Source organism: Panthera onca, chromosome A2 (assembly GCF_046562875.1).
Source record: "Panthera onca isolate mPanOnc1 chromosome A2, mPanOnc1 haplotype 2, whole genome shotgun sequence".
NCBI lineage: Eukaryota > Metazoa > Chordata > Mammalia > Carnivora > Felidae > Panthera > Panthera onca.
This window is the reverse complement of record NC_138340.1, coordinates 138570499-138588366: the sequence shown is the minus strand read 5'-3', so window position 1 is coordinate 138588366 and position 17868 is coordinate 138570499. Positions and strand designations below refer to the sequence as shown.

The 17868-nt window shown below is 38.5% G+C and overlaps 1 protein-coding gene across 5 annotated transcripts in view; it reads right to left on the bottom strand.

Annotated features, from left to right (window-relative positions):
• The window catches only part of CPED1 (cadherin like and PC-esterase domain containing 1), a 268681-nt gene that overhangs the window by 102437 nt on the left and 148376 nt on the right, over positions 1–17868 (bottom strand). For 3 of the 5 annotated variants that reach the window (XM_060632979.3, XM_060632976.3, XM_060632978.3), the window contains one exon: positions 14042–14089. The exons of the other annotated variants lie outside the window; for them this stretch is intronic. In XM_060632979.3, coding sequence (XP_060488962.3) covers positions 14042–14089 — 48 coding nt within the window. The remainder of the gene's footprint in view (positions 1–14041; positions 14090–17868) is intronic. 5 annotated transcript variants of the gene reach the window in all.

Genomic DNA, 17868 nt, shown 5'->3' with positions numbered 1-17868 from the left:
TTTTTTTAAAATTTTTTAATGTTTCATTTATTTTTTGAGAGTGAGAGACAGAATGTGAGTGGGGGAGGGGCAGAGAGGAGGAGACACAGAATTCGAAGCAGGCTCCAGGCTCTGAGCTGTCAGCACAGAGCCCGATGAGGGGCTTGAATCCACAAACTGTGAGATCATGACCTGAGCCAAAGTCTGATGCTTAAATGACGAGCCACCCAGGCACCCCAAACCTTGTAATTTTTAAAGCTGTTTCACCAGAACATTTTGCAAGATGCTCTATTTGATATCAATTTCAATTGCTATCAGTCATCATGAATTTAGAAAATAAAAGACTTAGTTAAGGTTTTAAAATTCAGTTTAATTTTCCCTTTTCTTATGACCATGACGGTTGTAAAGTTGTCATATTAAAATGTCTAGCTTAACAAATACTCTTGTTTCTGAAAAATTATATAGGAACATGTTTTGTCAATTAAAATCATGTATTAAATGTGATAAGAGAATCCAGAATTTTGATCGTTTGGATGGGGAAGACTACGTTTGAAACAGTCTTCTCACTAATATTTTAAGAACTATAAATTTTAAAAATTCACTTCAGATTTTCATAAAGTGAAAGTTTAAATATCCATCTGGTAAAGGGGTCAGCTGATAAGTAGCTTTTATTCTAGCAACTCTCTCCACACATTAAAACTCTGACCAGCAATAAATACTTATGCTATTATGGTGTCTAAAAAGTATGCCAGTAATGATGTACTCTGCACACACAGGGAAGCTGAATCGAGCAAGGATCTCAGGAACTGAACTCAGCCCTTGCAACTTTAAAAGCAGTAGCCTCTTGAGATAAACTAAAACTAGTAGGTTCCAGTAGGTTCTTTCATGCCTTAAAACCCACCCCAAGTTGTTTAACTTCTGTATTAGATCCCAGATATGTTAAGACTCTGCCTCAAATAGCTATAGGATGCAGATAACGCATCTGTTATCTGCATTAAGTTTCCCATTTAGACTCTAGGCCGTGATTCTTTTCAACAATCCCATGATCTTGAATCTGATGTCTCACCTTGCTAGAATATGATGCCTATATTAAATAAACAGGCTGAAACTAGTGGAGGGTGAAGGATTCACTCTTGGTTGCATTCCAGAGAACTCCTTTCTCCATAGAGAAATGCATTCCGTTGACAGCCCTTTACTCTTAAGGTTCTTCCTCTTTCCTATGGGGACAGAGCAAAGTTTCTTATGCTCTTTTGCCATCATCATCCTGGCTGTGCTCTGATTTCATGGCCTCTGAGTTAATCCTTCTTTTTTTCCTATTAGCAAGTGTAAGCAGGCCGACTTCAAACGAAATGCAATAGGTCACAAGGTTTAATGGGCACTGAGATAATCATCTAAATTACATTTCTAGGCCTGATGGGCTAGACAGACTTAGAGAGTGACTTTACCAGCATATTTGCTGTTAATCACAGCAAGATTGGTGGGTCTCCGAGTGTAGCTGCCTGGGCCTTCCTCCCTGAGAGGCTGGGTCATATTGACTGATTAGCAAAGGCAGCTGCGTTAACTTTAGTCTCCCACAAAATGTGTCGTGTCCCCAAAGGACATGAAAGTCAAATGTGGCCACACCTCAAACAGCAGACGCACTCTTTTCATCTCGGTGGAATTATCTGCCCTCTCCTTGCAGATCATGGACTGCGGCACAACAGTTGTTGTTGATTTTCACGATCTGTTAACACTTAGGAATTTTTACATTAAAGAAATTTTTTCTACATTTATTTCCTGTAGCATTTAGGGCAATATCATAGCCTATTGTATATATATATTTTTAGTACATGATTCTTAACTTTACAAGGAAGCAGAAACATGGAATTAGTCTACAGATAAAAGGAACCAAAATAATTTTTCACTCTTAAAATTCAAAGATACACATCTCCTTGGAATGGGCAGAGGGAGCACCACCATGAGTTGTTTTACAATTACAGGCTGGTCCAATTTGGTTTCCTATTTCAGTTCGTTATCAATGAAAACAGTGTTTCCTCTGATAGAGTATGATATTAGAATATAATGTTTAACTGAAACTCCCCCAAAGAATGAATGGAATCATTAAAAATCAATCAATATGCCTAATATATAGGGGCTCCTGGGTGGCTCAGTTGGTTAAGTATTTAGCTCTTGATTTTGGGTCAGGTCATGATCTCATGGCTTGTGAGATGGAGCCCTGCTTCGGGCTCTGCACTGACAATGCAGAGCCTGCTTGGGATTCTCTGCCTCCCCCACCTCTCTGCTCCTCTACTGCTCGTGCTCTCTCTCAAAATAAATAAATTAATTAAAAAAAATAAAAATCAATCAATATGCCTAATATATGAATATAATACAGTATCTTTCATTTCGATAACACCTTCTAATTTCAATAACCTTTTATATCCATTGTCATTTTACTCTTAATAACAACCCAGTGAAATAGGTTGGGACAGATATTATTATCTCCATTTTATGGATCATAGGAATTTCCTGAGAAGTTAAACTGTGGCATCTCAATGTCACTGCACAAAAATCCAGATCTTCTGATGCCACACCTAATCCCTGTGTGTAGCTGAATAACATTTTGAGGGGCGCCTGGGTGGCTCAGTTGATTGGGCGACCAACTTCAGCTCAGGTCATGATCTTGCGGTTCATGAGTTCAAGAGCCCCATGTTGGGCTCTGTGCTGACAGCTCAGAGCGTGGAGCCTGCTTCAGATTTTGTGTCTTCCACTCTCTGCTCCTCCCCAGCTCTCTCTCTCTCTCTCTCTCTCTCTCTCTCTCTTTCTTTAAAATAAATAAACATTAAAAAATCTTTTTAATAAAAAAAATTTTATTTTATTTTATTTAATAAAAAGAAAAGCATTTTGAAAAATGTGGTCTTCTGGTGGAATGCATTAATGGTTTAAAAAAATATCACTCACTCAAGGAGGACCTATTGGTAAGGGTAGTAGGTAAACTGTGTTTACTCAATGAGCATTCTAAAGTGACAAAGTCAGATACACTCAACTGATTTAATAAGAAGGATGTTGATTTGTGAAAATAGCTACATACATTAGAGTGTTTCTAAAAACTTGGATGACTCTGTATAGCGTGGAGTTTATAAAAGCCACAAGTACATGAAATCATAGTTTGGTTTGATTCTGAAGAGACCATGTAGACGTTTAACAAACAAATGAAATACAAATGATTTTAGTGAAAGCCAGAATCAAAAGAAATGTTGGGCTTTATAAATCCCAATCTTAAAATATTTTAAGACTTTTTCTGAATTGTAAAAATTTTATTTCCTCCCAAACCACATACTATAAAAGGAGAAACAGAAAGAAAAAACAATTTAGAAACCTTAGACTCAGTGGCGGTTAATCATACAGAGGACAGACGGAGGCAGTGGATGTATTATAAACTCCGTGGTGAAGGCTCTCGAGATTGGGGACAGAAGAAAAGAGAAGGAAATTAAGAGTGTCGGGGAATGAATTTCTAAGAAAAGGACTTTTTAATGACGTACAGATTGGTCAAATGATTGCTAAACATATCATCACTCTTTCACGACTGAGGAGTAGGAGGAACAGGATAAAATTATTGGAATATATTCACACAGTAATGGGTCATCACACATGAAATCTGGTCCATTAAGGAGCACAGCCTGTATTTTCATTACTGAACAATTTAGAAGTTTCAAATTTTTAAAATTTTAACATTTTGCTTTTAGAAATCGATTTTACCAAAACAGACAAAATCAACAGAACAAAATAAGAAACAACACTGGATCCTCAAATAAAGTCTTATCCAAAATATACTACTCTTTATGATATGTCTTTTATCTGGTATTTGGAGAAGTTTTCTTTTTTGTTTTGTTTTGTTCCATTTTGTTTTCACAGATCTGAATTATGTTTAACGTGGGCAAATAAAACTAAAATACATAATAACTGATATTATCAAAATAATAATATTTTTAATGTTTGTTTATTTTTGACAGAGAGAGAGACAGAGAGTGAGCAGTCAAGGGGCAGAGAGGCAGGGAGGAAATCTGAAGTAGGTTCCAGGCTGTGAGCTGTCAACACAGAGCCCAACATGGAGCTTGAACTCAGGAACTGTGAGATCATGATCTGAGCCAAAGTTGGACCCTTACCGACTGATCCACCCAGGCACCCCTAAAATAATTATTGAAATATTCAGTCTGATATAATATGTTACATGCACAAAACATGAATGCCTTTCACAATACTGGATAATTCAAGAAAAAATACAGAAATGCATCTTTGTTGTTCAGAATCACTTACAGGAAAGGTTAGTAAGTATTAAGAAAAGGAATAAAAACACATTTGTGCCATAGAGAATACAGAATGATCAATATAGGATTGAAAATCAGAAGAAAGAAAGAAGGAAGGAAGGAAGGAAGGAAGGAAGGAAGGAAGGGAGGAAGGAAAGAAGAAAGAAAATCACGCTATGGGAAGCACCATAGAAAGGATTTATTTTGTTTCCTGGGAAATTATCTCCCTGGTGACATTACCTAGAAATCTGTTTTTTTCTCACACAGCAATAGAGTTTTTTGAAAAGTAAAGAAACAAGCTTTCCTATCATGCAAATACATGGACTACAGAACAGTGTTGGAAAGTGTGCACCTGGGCTACATAATCCTCAAAGCAGATACTACTGAGAAAGAAAAGGCATAAACTCAGGGATGGTAACAAGTGATGGTTCTCAAAGTGCAGACCAGAAGCGGGGGATTCGCATCACCAGGAAACTGGTTAGACATGCAAATTCCCGGCCCACCTCAGGTCCTCCTGAGTCAGCAAGGGGCTGGAGCCAGCAACCTGTGCTTTCACAAGGCTTCCAGGACATTTCAACATACATTCAAGTTTGAGAATCACTAGTGTAAAGAAAAGTAGTGACAGGGGAGGAGTGAAAGTGAAGTGAAGGTGGCTGAGGGTAGCAAGGGCAGTGAGCCCTGGAAAAATGGGAGAGGGTATCAAAAGCCCCTACAATGTGCACAAGCAATCAGTGACACATAAAGAAACTCAGATCTAGGTCAAAGTGACCTAAAGAGGTGTAATAGACTGGACAGGAGTTGGATGGCAAGCTGTGGGTCTAATCCTGCAGATCTGCTTTGTCTCACAGCTCCTTTAAACCCTGGACCATGTAGCCAGAAGTAGGGCAGGCCATATGTCATGTGGAAGAGGGAGGGATCACAGGGTTTTATGCCCTTCAGATCAGACTTGTAATGTCCTGAACTTTTGCTCTTCGGTATTTGTAAAGACACCAACAGTGAAAGTAAGAGCACAGCATTTAGCAGTAACACAGACTGGGATATCCTTGTAATTTTTCATTTATTTAAAATGTATAGACTAGTAAGGTTTTAAAAAGTCATTTGGTCCACCCAAGCTTGTGGTGCCTGAGTTCTTTAATTTTGCCACCAAGTGGTCAATGGGTCTATGCTTTGGACACTTTAAAGGGAAATGTATTGCCTTTGGAGGGGGCCATTTTAATTTTGTCTTTGGAGAGTTATAGGTAGAACACACTTATATTGAATTGGTAGCTGTCTTCCTATTGTGAGGTTCAATAAAATACAAGAATTGGAGACATTTGTCATTTTTTTCACCACTTATTACTCAATGTTTTCTTGATTATCGGGAATCTTCTACAATGAAAAGCAGATACTCCTGTTCCATCTATTTGACAAACTGAACATGGACATATGACCTAAATTGTCCAACTGCGTATCCCACCCCAAGACTTTGATTTTGGAGCAAATGATATAAATAAGAAGGGACAGTTTTGAATTCATTTATTGGAAGGAAGCAGTGGCAGAAGCAGCAGCCTGTAGCTTCTGGAAGAGGGAGTATCTGGAACAGAGAGTGTGTCCAGAGGCAGCAGGAGGAATGGGGCCAGGAGTGGCATCCAGACCAGATGTTTCTCATGGTGTGATATTGTCTGTGGCTTCTTCAACTTCCTTTGATTCCTATTTTCTGGTTCTTTAGTCTTCCCTCAATAGCTCAATTCTGTAAGTTACCAGATATGTTTTGAGTAAGTCCATTTCCTGCTTAGGTTAGCCAGAGTTGATTTCAATTTCTTGCACTCAAGATCCTTGACTAATGGATGGAAGATTGTAGGAAGTTGCGAGGGGGGAAGAAATAATGAATTTGACATTAAATATGTTGAATGTGACAGAGAATTATCTAAGTAAAAGTGGTTCATATATAACTAGAGGAGTGGATGGAATCCATGATGAGGATTCAGACTGGAGGTAGGCATTTCGTAGCCATCTTAGATTTAAAGTCCTAGGACCTGGAAGAAGTATTCACAGAAGAAGATGAACCTTATTTGGAATCTGTTCTTTGCTTCCTAGCATCCATCTTCTCTGGAAAGACTATTCCTAATTTCTTTTGGTGATTGATTCTTGTCCATAGCTAGCTATGAGCTTTGGAAGATTGACCTCTTACCAGCTGTAGAGATAGACTGGCTTAATTCAATAAAAAGTAAATAATAGGGCAGAAAATCTGATCAGAGATGAGATTTGTGCAGATTTTTCAAGAACTCCTAGGAATGTGATCTGAGGATATAAAGTCTAGTATGGCCACAGCCAAGTGCAGACATGGAAGAGGACCCACACTGCCCAAAGGCTCCCAGGTGGAGTCTGAGAGAAAAGCAACAACTAGAATGCACAGCAGTGAGATGGAGAGGAAACAAAGGACATCATTTAAGTACTAAATCAAACTCCAACTAAAGTAAAAAAAAAATCTCAATTTTTCAGTTACACCAGTTAGCAAATCCCCTTTATTTTAAAATCCACATCAAGTTGGGTTTTTAACACAAGTAATATAAATTGTTCTAACCATTTAACCTTTCTTCTCAGCTTTCATCCTTCCGACCTCCCTCACCAATTAAGTTTATCATTTATAATATGACTGAATTGGGTGACATCAGAATACACACAAACTAATGGACTGTGAGTTGAATCTGATCACAAAAATTTTATTTATTTGTTTGGCTGACAGAAGATTGGTTCCTTTTTAAAAATTATTACCAGTATATAAAATTTGGGAGGTATCCCATTAAAATCCATACATTTGATGGCTTTTGAAGACTCAGAAGATCTGACGCTACTAAGCCAGAATTCCAAAAAGGCAACAATCATCTTGAGCTGCACGGCTACTCCTCACTTTTAACAAGGCATATGTCTTCCATTTGCCACAGTCCATGCCACTTCCTATTGCCTCACTTTTGGCCTAATTCTATCAGATATTTTACCCACCTCTGGAAGGATTTGTGTTTGCAACCCAAATAAGTGGTCAGTGAGGTCTGTCCCAGGTCTCTGAAATTATTTCATTTAAGTAAAAAGCAAACAAAGGAATGTAAACAAAATGCAGTGAAACTGCTAATCTTGGAAAAAGAACTAACAGACACTTGGAATCCTAATCATACTCTGCATATTAGGCTTACTGGAATTTATTGGGGGGCAGAACATGATTTGATTATGAAAGATACCCAAAGCTCTGATAACAGGCATTTTACTTTATGGTTAAGCAGGTTTCCTCATTTGTCATCTGGGGTAAAAGTAACTTAGTAGTTTAAGAGTGGCTTATTGCATAAGAATTAAAACCATGAGCTTTAAAACCAGATAGACATGAATTTAAGTCCCAGGTCCTCCCCTGTTTGCTGTGATGATAGTGTCTATTATTTATGGTTATCATGTACATTAAGTGATAAGATGTGCCAAGAACAGTATGTGGCATATGGGCATTTATTATGATAGACCACTCTATGGCACGAGCTTATTCCAATCACGCATAATAGCTCTGATTGAAGAGCCTCAACTTGGAAGTTACAAATAAGTAGTAATTTTATTTTTTGCATTAACTACTACTCTCACACTCCATTGACTGAACTACCCTTTTTCTTAATGGGCCTGACTCCCTTAATGATATTAAAGCCCTATATCATTACACTTTAGTTATTGCCAGTTATAAAAAGTCTCATTTTCATTATAAAGACTTGGGTTTATTCACTAAAATTTTAATTTCATATTGGATCCACAGCTTTCCTCAGGAAAGTGATTTGTAGCCTCTACAGTTTATGACGTGTAGAGAGAGTGATAGATTTAATTCTAAGATTGCTCTTACAATTCCCATCCTCTGGCGTATATACATTTCCTCTACTTATTCAAACACTACTCTAGGGGCACCCGGATGGCTCAGTCGGTTAAGTATCCCACTTTCGCTCAGGTCATGATCTCATGGTTCGTGAGTTCAAGCCCAGAGTCGGGCTCTGTGCTGACAGCTTAGAGCCTGGAGCTGCTTCAGATTCTGTGTCTCCTCTCTCTCTGCCCCTCCTCCACTCACGCTCTGTCTCTCTCTCAAAAATAAACATTAAAAATGTTTTAAAAAAACGTTAAACAAACACTACTCTAGGTGTTACTATGGAGGGATTTTGCAGATGTCATTAATGTCCAAAATCAGTTGACCTTAAATTAGGGAAATTAAATGCAGGTCTAGGAAAGACAGAGAGACAAAACCTGAGAGTGATTCAAGGTGTGGGAGATTCTTCCATTGCTGGCTCAGGAGACAGAAGGAACCACATGGCAAGGAATGTGTGCAGCCTCTGGGGACAGATAGCAGCCCTTGGCTGACCCTTAGCAAGGAAATGGAAACATCAGTCCTACAGCCACAAGGAACTGCATTCTGTGACAGTCTGAATGAGCTTGGAAACCTATGCTTCCCCAGAGCCCCCAGATAGAAATTCAGCCTGACCAATCCCTTGATTTCATCTTTGAGCCCCTGTGCAGAGAACCAAGTCATACTCTCCCTGGCATTCTGAATTACCAAACTGTGAACTAGCTAATGGGTATTGTTTTAAGCTGCTAAATCTGTGCTAATTCATCATACAGCAATAGAAACCTAATATTGGAAAGTTGGAGGTAGTGGGTGGGCCCTACTCTCTCACAGTCTCCCTAAACTCACGCCTCTTGATTTGTGATAGGACGAAGGAGAGGGGAAAAGAGATCTCCTTTTCAGTGGTCATCACTGTTGATCTAGCTCATTGTTTACCTTTGATGTAGATGGGGGTCTCCTCAAATAAGCCCTGATGATGAAGGAGCTGTCTGGAGACTCGAGGGTCTCAGCTACCTTTTCCAGTGTATCCTGACATACTTATAGTCTCAGGAACATTTTTTGCCCCATGCTGGGTCCCTACTAGGCCTTCTGAACCTAGTTTCTTCGACATTTTATTGTTTGGATTCTAGAGGCTCTGGCCTTCACCAATGGCAGTATCTCAGAGAGATTTTCTCCCTCTCTGGTAGTAGAAGGCCATTCTACAAGCCCTGCAAACTAAGCAGACATCCAAACAGGTAATCAAGCATCTTTCTCTCCTTCTTAAAGTCATGTCCAAATGTCACAGGTGATTATCTCAGAGAGAGAAACTGGGGACTCCTCTTCCTTCACCTCTTGGGAGCAGAGGGAAGGAGGTAGCCTTTCCTCACAAGGAATACAAGCTCCAAAGGTCAGCTCTTCTCTCTCAATGCCCTCATACCTCTCTTGCTGCTGAGTTTGTGAAAGTCTGAGGCTAACAAGGACGCTTTCTTTCTACTAAAACATGAAGAATTTAGATACTGAATTATTTGGTAAACTTCAGGACAGGAATGATGCCATCATTATACAATGATGCTGCCAATGTAACGAGGCTTTTTAACATTTTTGAAAGAGTCTTATTCATATGATCTAGAGCATAATAGCTTTAAAAATAGAACATATATTTAATTTTGTATCTAGCTTGGAAGTGTCACTTAATTTTGTAAATATTAATTAAGAATCTTCTAGGCATTGTGCTAAGAGAAGTGATCAAAGATCTACGTTTTGGCCTGGAGAAACTGTGTGTGCGTGCGTGTGTGTGTGTGTGTGTGTGTGCGCGTGTGTGTGTGTGTGTGTGTGTGTGTGTGAGAGAGAGAGAGAGAGAGAGAGAGAGAGAGAGAGAGGCAAAGAGGTAGCAGAGAGACAGAGAGTAAGCCCTAGGACAACTATAGTGTCATAATAAATATATCCACAATGATTTCACTATTTTGAACAATACTGTGCCAATGGGTAGAGGAATCCACTCTATTTAAAATAGGATTTGGGGTGCTTGGGTGGCTCAGCTGGTTGAACGCCAGACTCTTGATTTTGCCTCCCAGGATCGTGGGGTTGAGCATGGAGCCTGCTTAAGATTCACTCACTCTCTCTCTCTCTCTCTCTCTCTCTTTCCCTTCGCACCCTCTCAAATGAAAATAAATAAATAAATAAATAAATAAATAAATAAATAAATAAAGGATTTGAATGATGCTGTGAGTGCTTCTTCTGGTAAAAAATAAAAATAAGAAGTAGTTTTATGTAAAAATATATTTAAGCTTAAACATTTTAAGATTTAAACATGGATGTTACTTCAGATGTTTCCTTGGCATAATGAATCCATGTACTTTGTTTTTGAAAAAGCAAAATACAACAAAACAAAAAGTGAAAAACACACACAAACTTTTGATCAAGTCAGAGGCCTCTCTGATCTCTCAAGAAGCGGGATCTCGCTGAAAAGAGATCATCACTCTCTACTCTTGGATCTTTGGGGCAGTTTTGAAGAATCTTTTACAAATTAGAAAGATGAATTGCAGCAATGTCTTTTCCTCTATTTTTAATGTGAAATTTAAACTTTATAGCATTTGTTATTATACCCAATAAAAAGTGAAATCTTTATTCTGTGCATCTGCAAAAGCAACTTTTGAAGTAGGATATGTCTATCAACATACTTATTAGAAGCATTTTTCCCCCCTACAGTTTTGGAGAGTCTGAAAATCAGAGCCAGTATGGTTTAGATATTCATAATTGTTTACACATGTCTCAATAACAAAATATATTTGGGGGGTTGGTGCTTTACTTTTAGGATTTGGGACAGCTGGAAATTATTATTATTATGGTTAAAAGTGTTCTTACTGGATAATGGTGTTAAAAAGAATATAATCTTTCAGACGCTTCCTCTTAACATGGAATGCATATTATTTCATTAAGTTGAGTTAAATATGGATTGGCTATTGTCTGGTCAGTTACACATGAAGGTGACTGAGGAAATAGATTCTCAGAAAAAGCATCGAATAAAAATGACTGTGGTTTATTATTATCAATATTATTATTGTTATACAGAGAAACCTTAGTACTCCTTCTAAGGGCTAGATAGCTAATATTGCACATATTGCAGTGACAGATTCTAATTAAATGTTTAAGAAATGGGACACCGTTTCCAATCATGATACACGTATCAAATACCTTGGAGATGTGTAAGAATTCTTTTGGTATTTGCTTATCCAGAAAAAAAATAGTGATTAGTAAGGGAATCTGTGGCTCCCAGAACCCAGAGTGTTTCTTGTAAAGAGCCAGACTATATTAAGAGCCAAGAGGAAGCCAGGTTCAAAGGAAATTCATCTAATATTTGTGCTCTGGTTATGAAAGGGGTGAGAGGCTGTTCATCAGCAGCATGTGGCCAGTTGGCAAGGAGGGCTGTGGGCCAGGCCGAGGGGTTAGCGTGATCACAGATGGACTTAGCATGGGAAAGAGGATGCCAGAGAGTCCTAGGCAGTGCATGCTATTTTGGGGGCTTTGCATGAATCATTTTTTTCATTCAGTGCCAGCACTGACGTAGACAAATGTATATGTTGATTGGCTATTGAAGATCTGCAGATTACCAAAGTAAGTCCCATCTTTGGAGACATCACTCAAAAAGGATTGTTTTTTAAATGACAATTTATAACTACCTCTAAATATAATGTCTTTTTTAATAAAAACTTTTTTACTTACAGTTTTTATATTTTGTTACATGAAGAGGATGCTACTAAGACTTAACAAATAGGGGTATGGAATAACTGACTACATATTCTGAAGAAGAAATAGAGATCTCTTTAGTCAAGCAGAGTGGTCAGCAAATTTGCAATTGATGGTTCATTTAATACATGTAGGAAGAGAAATTTTGCATTGGAGACTTAAGGATATGGAGCTGGCTCAACAACTCGGGAAACATGTCTAGGTCTGGATTCCAATAATTCTTTTACATGAGGTACAACGACTAACTGCCAGAAGGTTTGATAACCAGCCCATAGGTTTTCATCCTTACTCTGCCACTCACTGGCAATGAAACTTGGTAAATTATTAAGGATGGATGTTGGCAAGTTATTGAAGTTTATTCTTTTTTTTTTTTAATTAAAAAAAAATTTTTTTTAACGTTTATTTATTTTTGAGACAGAGAGAGACAGAGCATGAACGGGGGAGGGTCACAGAGAGAGGGAGACACAGAATCTGAAACAGGCTCTAGGCTCTGAGCTGTCAGCACAGAGCCCGACGCGGGGCTCGAACCCACCGACCGCGAGATCGTGACCTGAGCTGAAGTCGGACGCTTACCAACCAAGCCACCCAGGTGCCCCTGAAGTTTATTCTTATGCAGGATGAGGGGTTGGATATTTAAGATCTCCCCAACTCTGAAGTTTAGCGCAACGTTGAAATGCAAGATTCACGAATAACCTTGAAATGAATATACCTGCTGCCCACAGAGCTATTGGTCCATCCTTCCGCTAGAGACAGACCAGCTACTCATATTCTCCTCTACTAGAATCTTCCCCATTAATGGCCTGGGCCATGGAGCCCTTCATCCACACAAAATCCAGCATAATTGTCCCTGTCCTCAGGACCCTTCTCGCTGTATTAAATATCATACATTAAGAGAATTTTTGGAGGTCCCCTGTAACCTAGCCTCACTTGTAAATTTGCTTCTAAAGAAAAAAAAATGACGAGTTCTAAACAATAACCTACAAATTAACTTTTGAGGCCAAAGTCTTTTGGAAACCATATACTTATTTCAGCAATCTAGTTTTGGACTGGAATATAGAGGCTAACAGCAGAGCTTATGAGTAGCAAAACCCATTGCTCGTAGGTTGCAAAGCTCTGGGACCAGGCTGCCTGGGTTCCAAAACGGGCTCTGCTACTTGTAATTGTGCCTGTGGGCATCTCTCCATCTGTGAAATCATCGGGCATTATCAAAGTATCTGTCTTGTCAGTGTTTTACATTGTGCTGAGAACAGAGCTAACGAATGTAAAGCAATTAGAATAGGACCTGGCACACAGTGAGGCCTAAAAAAATGTTAGATACTACGCATTTTAAATAATCTCAAAAGTGACAAATCTCTCATCTGTGAAGATGTATTAGCATTTGGAGCAAACTGTGATTTTAAACAAGTCAGGGAGAGTTTCGCAGTTTGGGTTGAAATTATGATATGAATTTACATGATGGGACATATTTTCTCATTTAGATTATTATCAGGTGTGAATACGTTTATTGTCATTGGAAGTGATGGCTTTCAAAAGTGACAGTGCTTTTTAAAAAAAATTATACACACTAAAAAATTAAATCACATCAGAGTTATACCTTCCGTCTGATGACATTTAGGTATCCTACATCTTTGTCCTTGGCTGCTCATCATAAAAATGGCGCAGGAACACTGATCTTCTCACCTTTAAAGTAATCCACCAGATAATATCTGTGAAGGATGTCCCAGCATTTGGCAAAGAAATACTTCTCCTCTTTTTGTGAAGTAACTCTCTAGTTCTCGGTCTATGAGACTGCCAATATGATGGCATACAAAATTAGTTGTGCAACTATCAATTTTAAAACACGTTCAGGACAAATTTTACATTGAATTCTGGAAGTTTCATTTTATTATATTTATCATAAAATTTATTGTATAATTTAGCACAGGTGGTTGCTCTGCAAAGCCCTTCATGTTTTTATATCTTATTAAATCTAAACTTAAATATAAGGAATTTAAAAATCTCCAATTCAGTTTATTAGACCTCAGTTTTTTAAAAAGCCTATTTTAAACTTTCCTCTTATACCAACCTGAAGACATTTTATTTGTCTATTTGTGTTTGGCAAACTTGTATATTGAGCTCTGTCTGTAGCACCAGCATTATTCCAAATTCTAATTATATTAACTCAGTTTTTCCTTAAAACCACTCTATGGGATCAGTAGTATTATATCCCTACCTGACAGATGAGAAACTGGTCCAAGTTCTCCAACACGTAAGTGGTGAGCTGTGAATCAAATTCAGACAGCACAAATAATATTTTGATCAAAGTATTTAAGAGAAGTTACTCCACTTCAAAGAAAAATTTTCCCTTCCTTGGTGTTTCTTAAACCTTTGAAATCTGGGTCCTTTAACTTTATCAGTAATTTAACTTTAAAATAACCTATGAGGTCTGGAAAAATCATTCTCAAGCATTTGGGTCAGGGGAGGGGGTGGTTGGACGAGGTAAAAACCCAGGAATGTCAGTGAAAGTCTGCCCCACATTGCTGAAGAATGAGATCCTAAAGAGATGGGGGGCCACTGGGGTGGAGAGACCTGGTCTGCTTTGAAGAATGAGGTCATGTTCAATGTTTTAAACTCATTAGTCCTGCCTAAAAAAAGGATGTGGATGAAAAAGGAAAAAAAAAGACAAATTAGCATCATTTTCCAAAGAAGTTAAATATGTCAGGCTGTAGAGTGTCCTAATTCTGCCTTCAGGGAACATATGTCAAACTAACTTGTAGTTCTGCAATCGGTGAAACTGTCTGCAAGGAATACCCCATCCCTCATTCTTGTTCCTACAACACATACCTACTGAAGGAAATGTTACAGTTGGTCAGACGCATGTAGAAATTTTGTTTGCATTACCTAATTAAGCCTTTGGGCCAACCTTTCTTTGAACAAAAAACAATTTGTTATAGCTTGATGAGAGAAAGCACATCAATGGCTTTGACTAATGAGGACAGTATAAAGAGTCCAAGTGACATATTATTAGTTTTCCCCATGTTTCCAGGACCACCATTACCTACAACTTATAACCACTTTCTGAGAGAAGAAGAGGGAGAAAGAGAATCTCAAGCAGGATCCATGCCCAGAGTGGAGACCAACACGGGCCCCATCCCACGACGACCCTGAGATCATGACCCGAGCCGAAATCAAGAGTCAGACGCTTAGCTGACTGAGCCACCCTGGTGCCCTTAAGTTGTCTTATACGTAGCCAAACTCTGTTGTTTGATGGGGCCAATTTTTTTTTTTTTAATGTAATTCATATTCCAGGCTTGGTTTGGTAGGGACAGAAGAACCTATTAAATGCCTAATCCAGGACCCAAGCTCTCTCCCCTCTCTTGCCACCATCCTCACTATCTTGCTGTGTACCTTTGCTAGAGTTAGTTTGGACTTCAGAAATGGGGAAGAAATGGAGAAACAGATAAAAGCTCAAGGGGCCCTTTGGAGCAATGAAAGCCCACGAAGAAGTGGGTATTAGGATTCGGAGTTATCAAAAAAGAAACCCCATTTATCTGCTTCGCTTTTAGCCACAGCTTCCTTCAAAGTTTCAAATGTCACATTTGAAATCTGGTTACTCTAACAGAATATTTTATTTAAAGACCTGCCAGCGTTCTTTTCTGTTTCCCTGTGAAGTTTTGAAATCAGAAGACTAATTCGTTAACTTCAAACAAAAATGAGTGTACATATACAGAAGATTGTACTCAGAGAAACTTCTGGATGCTGAAGCCAAGATCTCATTCTCTTCCACACTGTATTGGTGCGGCTGCACTAATGATAATAGAAGTTTGTTTCTTCTTGCAAAGGAAGCAGATGTGACTTGGAGAATGAAACATGGAGAACAGATGTGCTGAGCAAAAGTTTTTATTTAAGTGGTAATTTATCTGACCATAAGTTATATTAACTCATGAGGTGAGTGTTTAACATAGCTCTTTTTCACCAACTCAGAAAGATAATTTATATAAGCACTCAAACAGATCATGAACTAAAGAACACAGCCCTCTCCATCTTCACTTGCTTTTTTAAAAAGCTGAATGCTAAATAAAAACTCCCAAGCCTAGGATGTATGTGAATGCTTACTGGCCACTGAGGGGGCTACTGCAGTAAAAATGTCTGGGTGTGTGCGAACGGCTCATAGAAATAACATTTCGCTCCCCTTGCTGCTACATAGGCTCTTGAAGAATCCTGGTAAAGGTGTTCTCAGTCCCTGCACAGAACCTAAAACACCTGCAAAGGGCTAAGTTTAAGTCAAGAGCATTTAACTTGAAAGAATGCCTACAGCCCGGGTCATTGATAAGGCTATGGATGCCTCTGCTATACATCTTTTAGAGTGAAGAAGGAAAGTGGGGCCAACTTCTCTATTATGCATAATGGGAACCAAGCCTACAGCACATAGTGCTAATTTTAGGAGCCCAAGAAAATATTTTAATATCCTGTCTAATTAGAAGAAAAAACAACTCTTCAAAGTGTGCATGTATGTATTCATGTGAGTATACCAACACAGTTGAAAAATATAATTTTAAGTATTTTTTTCATGAAAGAAGGGGTCCATGAAGGCAAAGGTGCCTAGGACTCATGAATGTCTGGAATACAACTGTGTGGATCGGCCCAGGTAACTCATTCTCCTTTCTACTTCCCAAACAGTTCTTCCTGTCCTGATTCCTTTCAAATTCCAGCATCCTTGCTATTATTGGCTTCTACTTCTTTCGCTATTCTCTTTCTTCTTCTTCTCCTTCTCTATATAACTGCAGGTAAGTCCTAGAGGTGCTTCTGAACAAAAAGAGTTTTCATGATGATGATGATGCTAGTCACGATCATGATGAAGATGCTAATTCAATGCTGACTGAGTACTTAATCATGTACGAGGCTTGTGGTAAAACTTTGCATTTGTCATCTAGTTGAATACTTTGAACTATTCTATAAGATAGGTTCCGTTACTAGTTTTATTCTTTTTTTTTTTTTTTTTTTTTTAAATTTTTTTTTTCAACGTTTTTTATTTATTTTTGGGACAGAGAGAGACATAGCATGAACGGGGGAGGGGCAGAGAGAGAGGGAGACACAGAATCAGAAACAGGCTCCAGGCTCTGAGCCATCAGCCCAGAGCCTGACGCGGGGCTCGAACTCATGGACCGTGAGATCGTGACCTGGCTGAAGTCGGACGCTTAACCGACTGCGCCACCCAGGCGCCCCTAGTTTTATTCTTAAAAATAAGGACACTGAGGTTTAGAGAGCTTATATGCTTTGCATTAGGAGATACAGCAAATTAGGCTAGTTAGAAGCAGAGGTGGGACTGAAACCCAGGCTTCCCTGATAGCAATTATGGTCATAAGCCTTGGAGTCCATGGCTTATAACTTATGATTTTTTTTAAAGTAGGCTCCATGCTCAGCACAGGGCTTGAACTCATGACCCTGAGATCAAGAGTCACATGCTCTACTGACTGAGCCAGCCAGGTGCCCCTATGGCTTTTAACCACTAGGTTAGGAAAATGGCCTGACATAATTTGCCAAGATGCAAAATTTGCTCTATAAAATACTTTTGACGGACAAAAGGGACTTTCATCCTGTTCATAGCACAAGAGAAAACTCTAACATTTACGATTAAGACATTCTCTTCTACATGTGTGAGTACTAAATGTAGTATTTATTCACGGATTCAGGAACCTATTAATTTTCACTCATTAAATAAGGCAGAGAGCTATCATGACAAATCACTGAAGGTGGAAACTGACCCTTGAAGGGCCTGTTCTTAATACCTTTGAGACATATCACCAAAATAGAAAACCCTTAAAATTAAACATAAATATATAAATTAATTAATATAAATATAAATACATAACTTTATAAATGAATATAAAAATATAAAATAGCCTAAGACTTAATTTTTCTCTTAGAAGGAGTGGGGTGAGGTAGATAATAAAAATCACTTATAGAATCTTATCTGTTTGTGTGAGGTTTGTGTAAGTAAGAGTATGAAAGTAAGGTCCTTTCACACTGGTGAATGTATCATTGAAGTATTGTCAAATT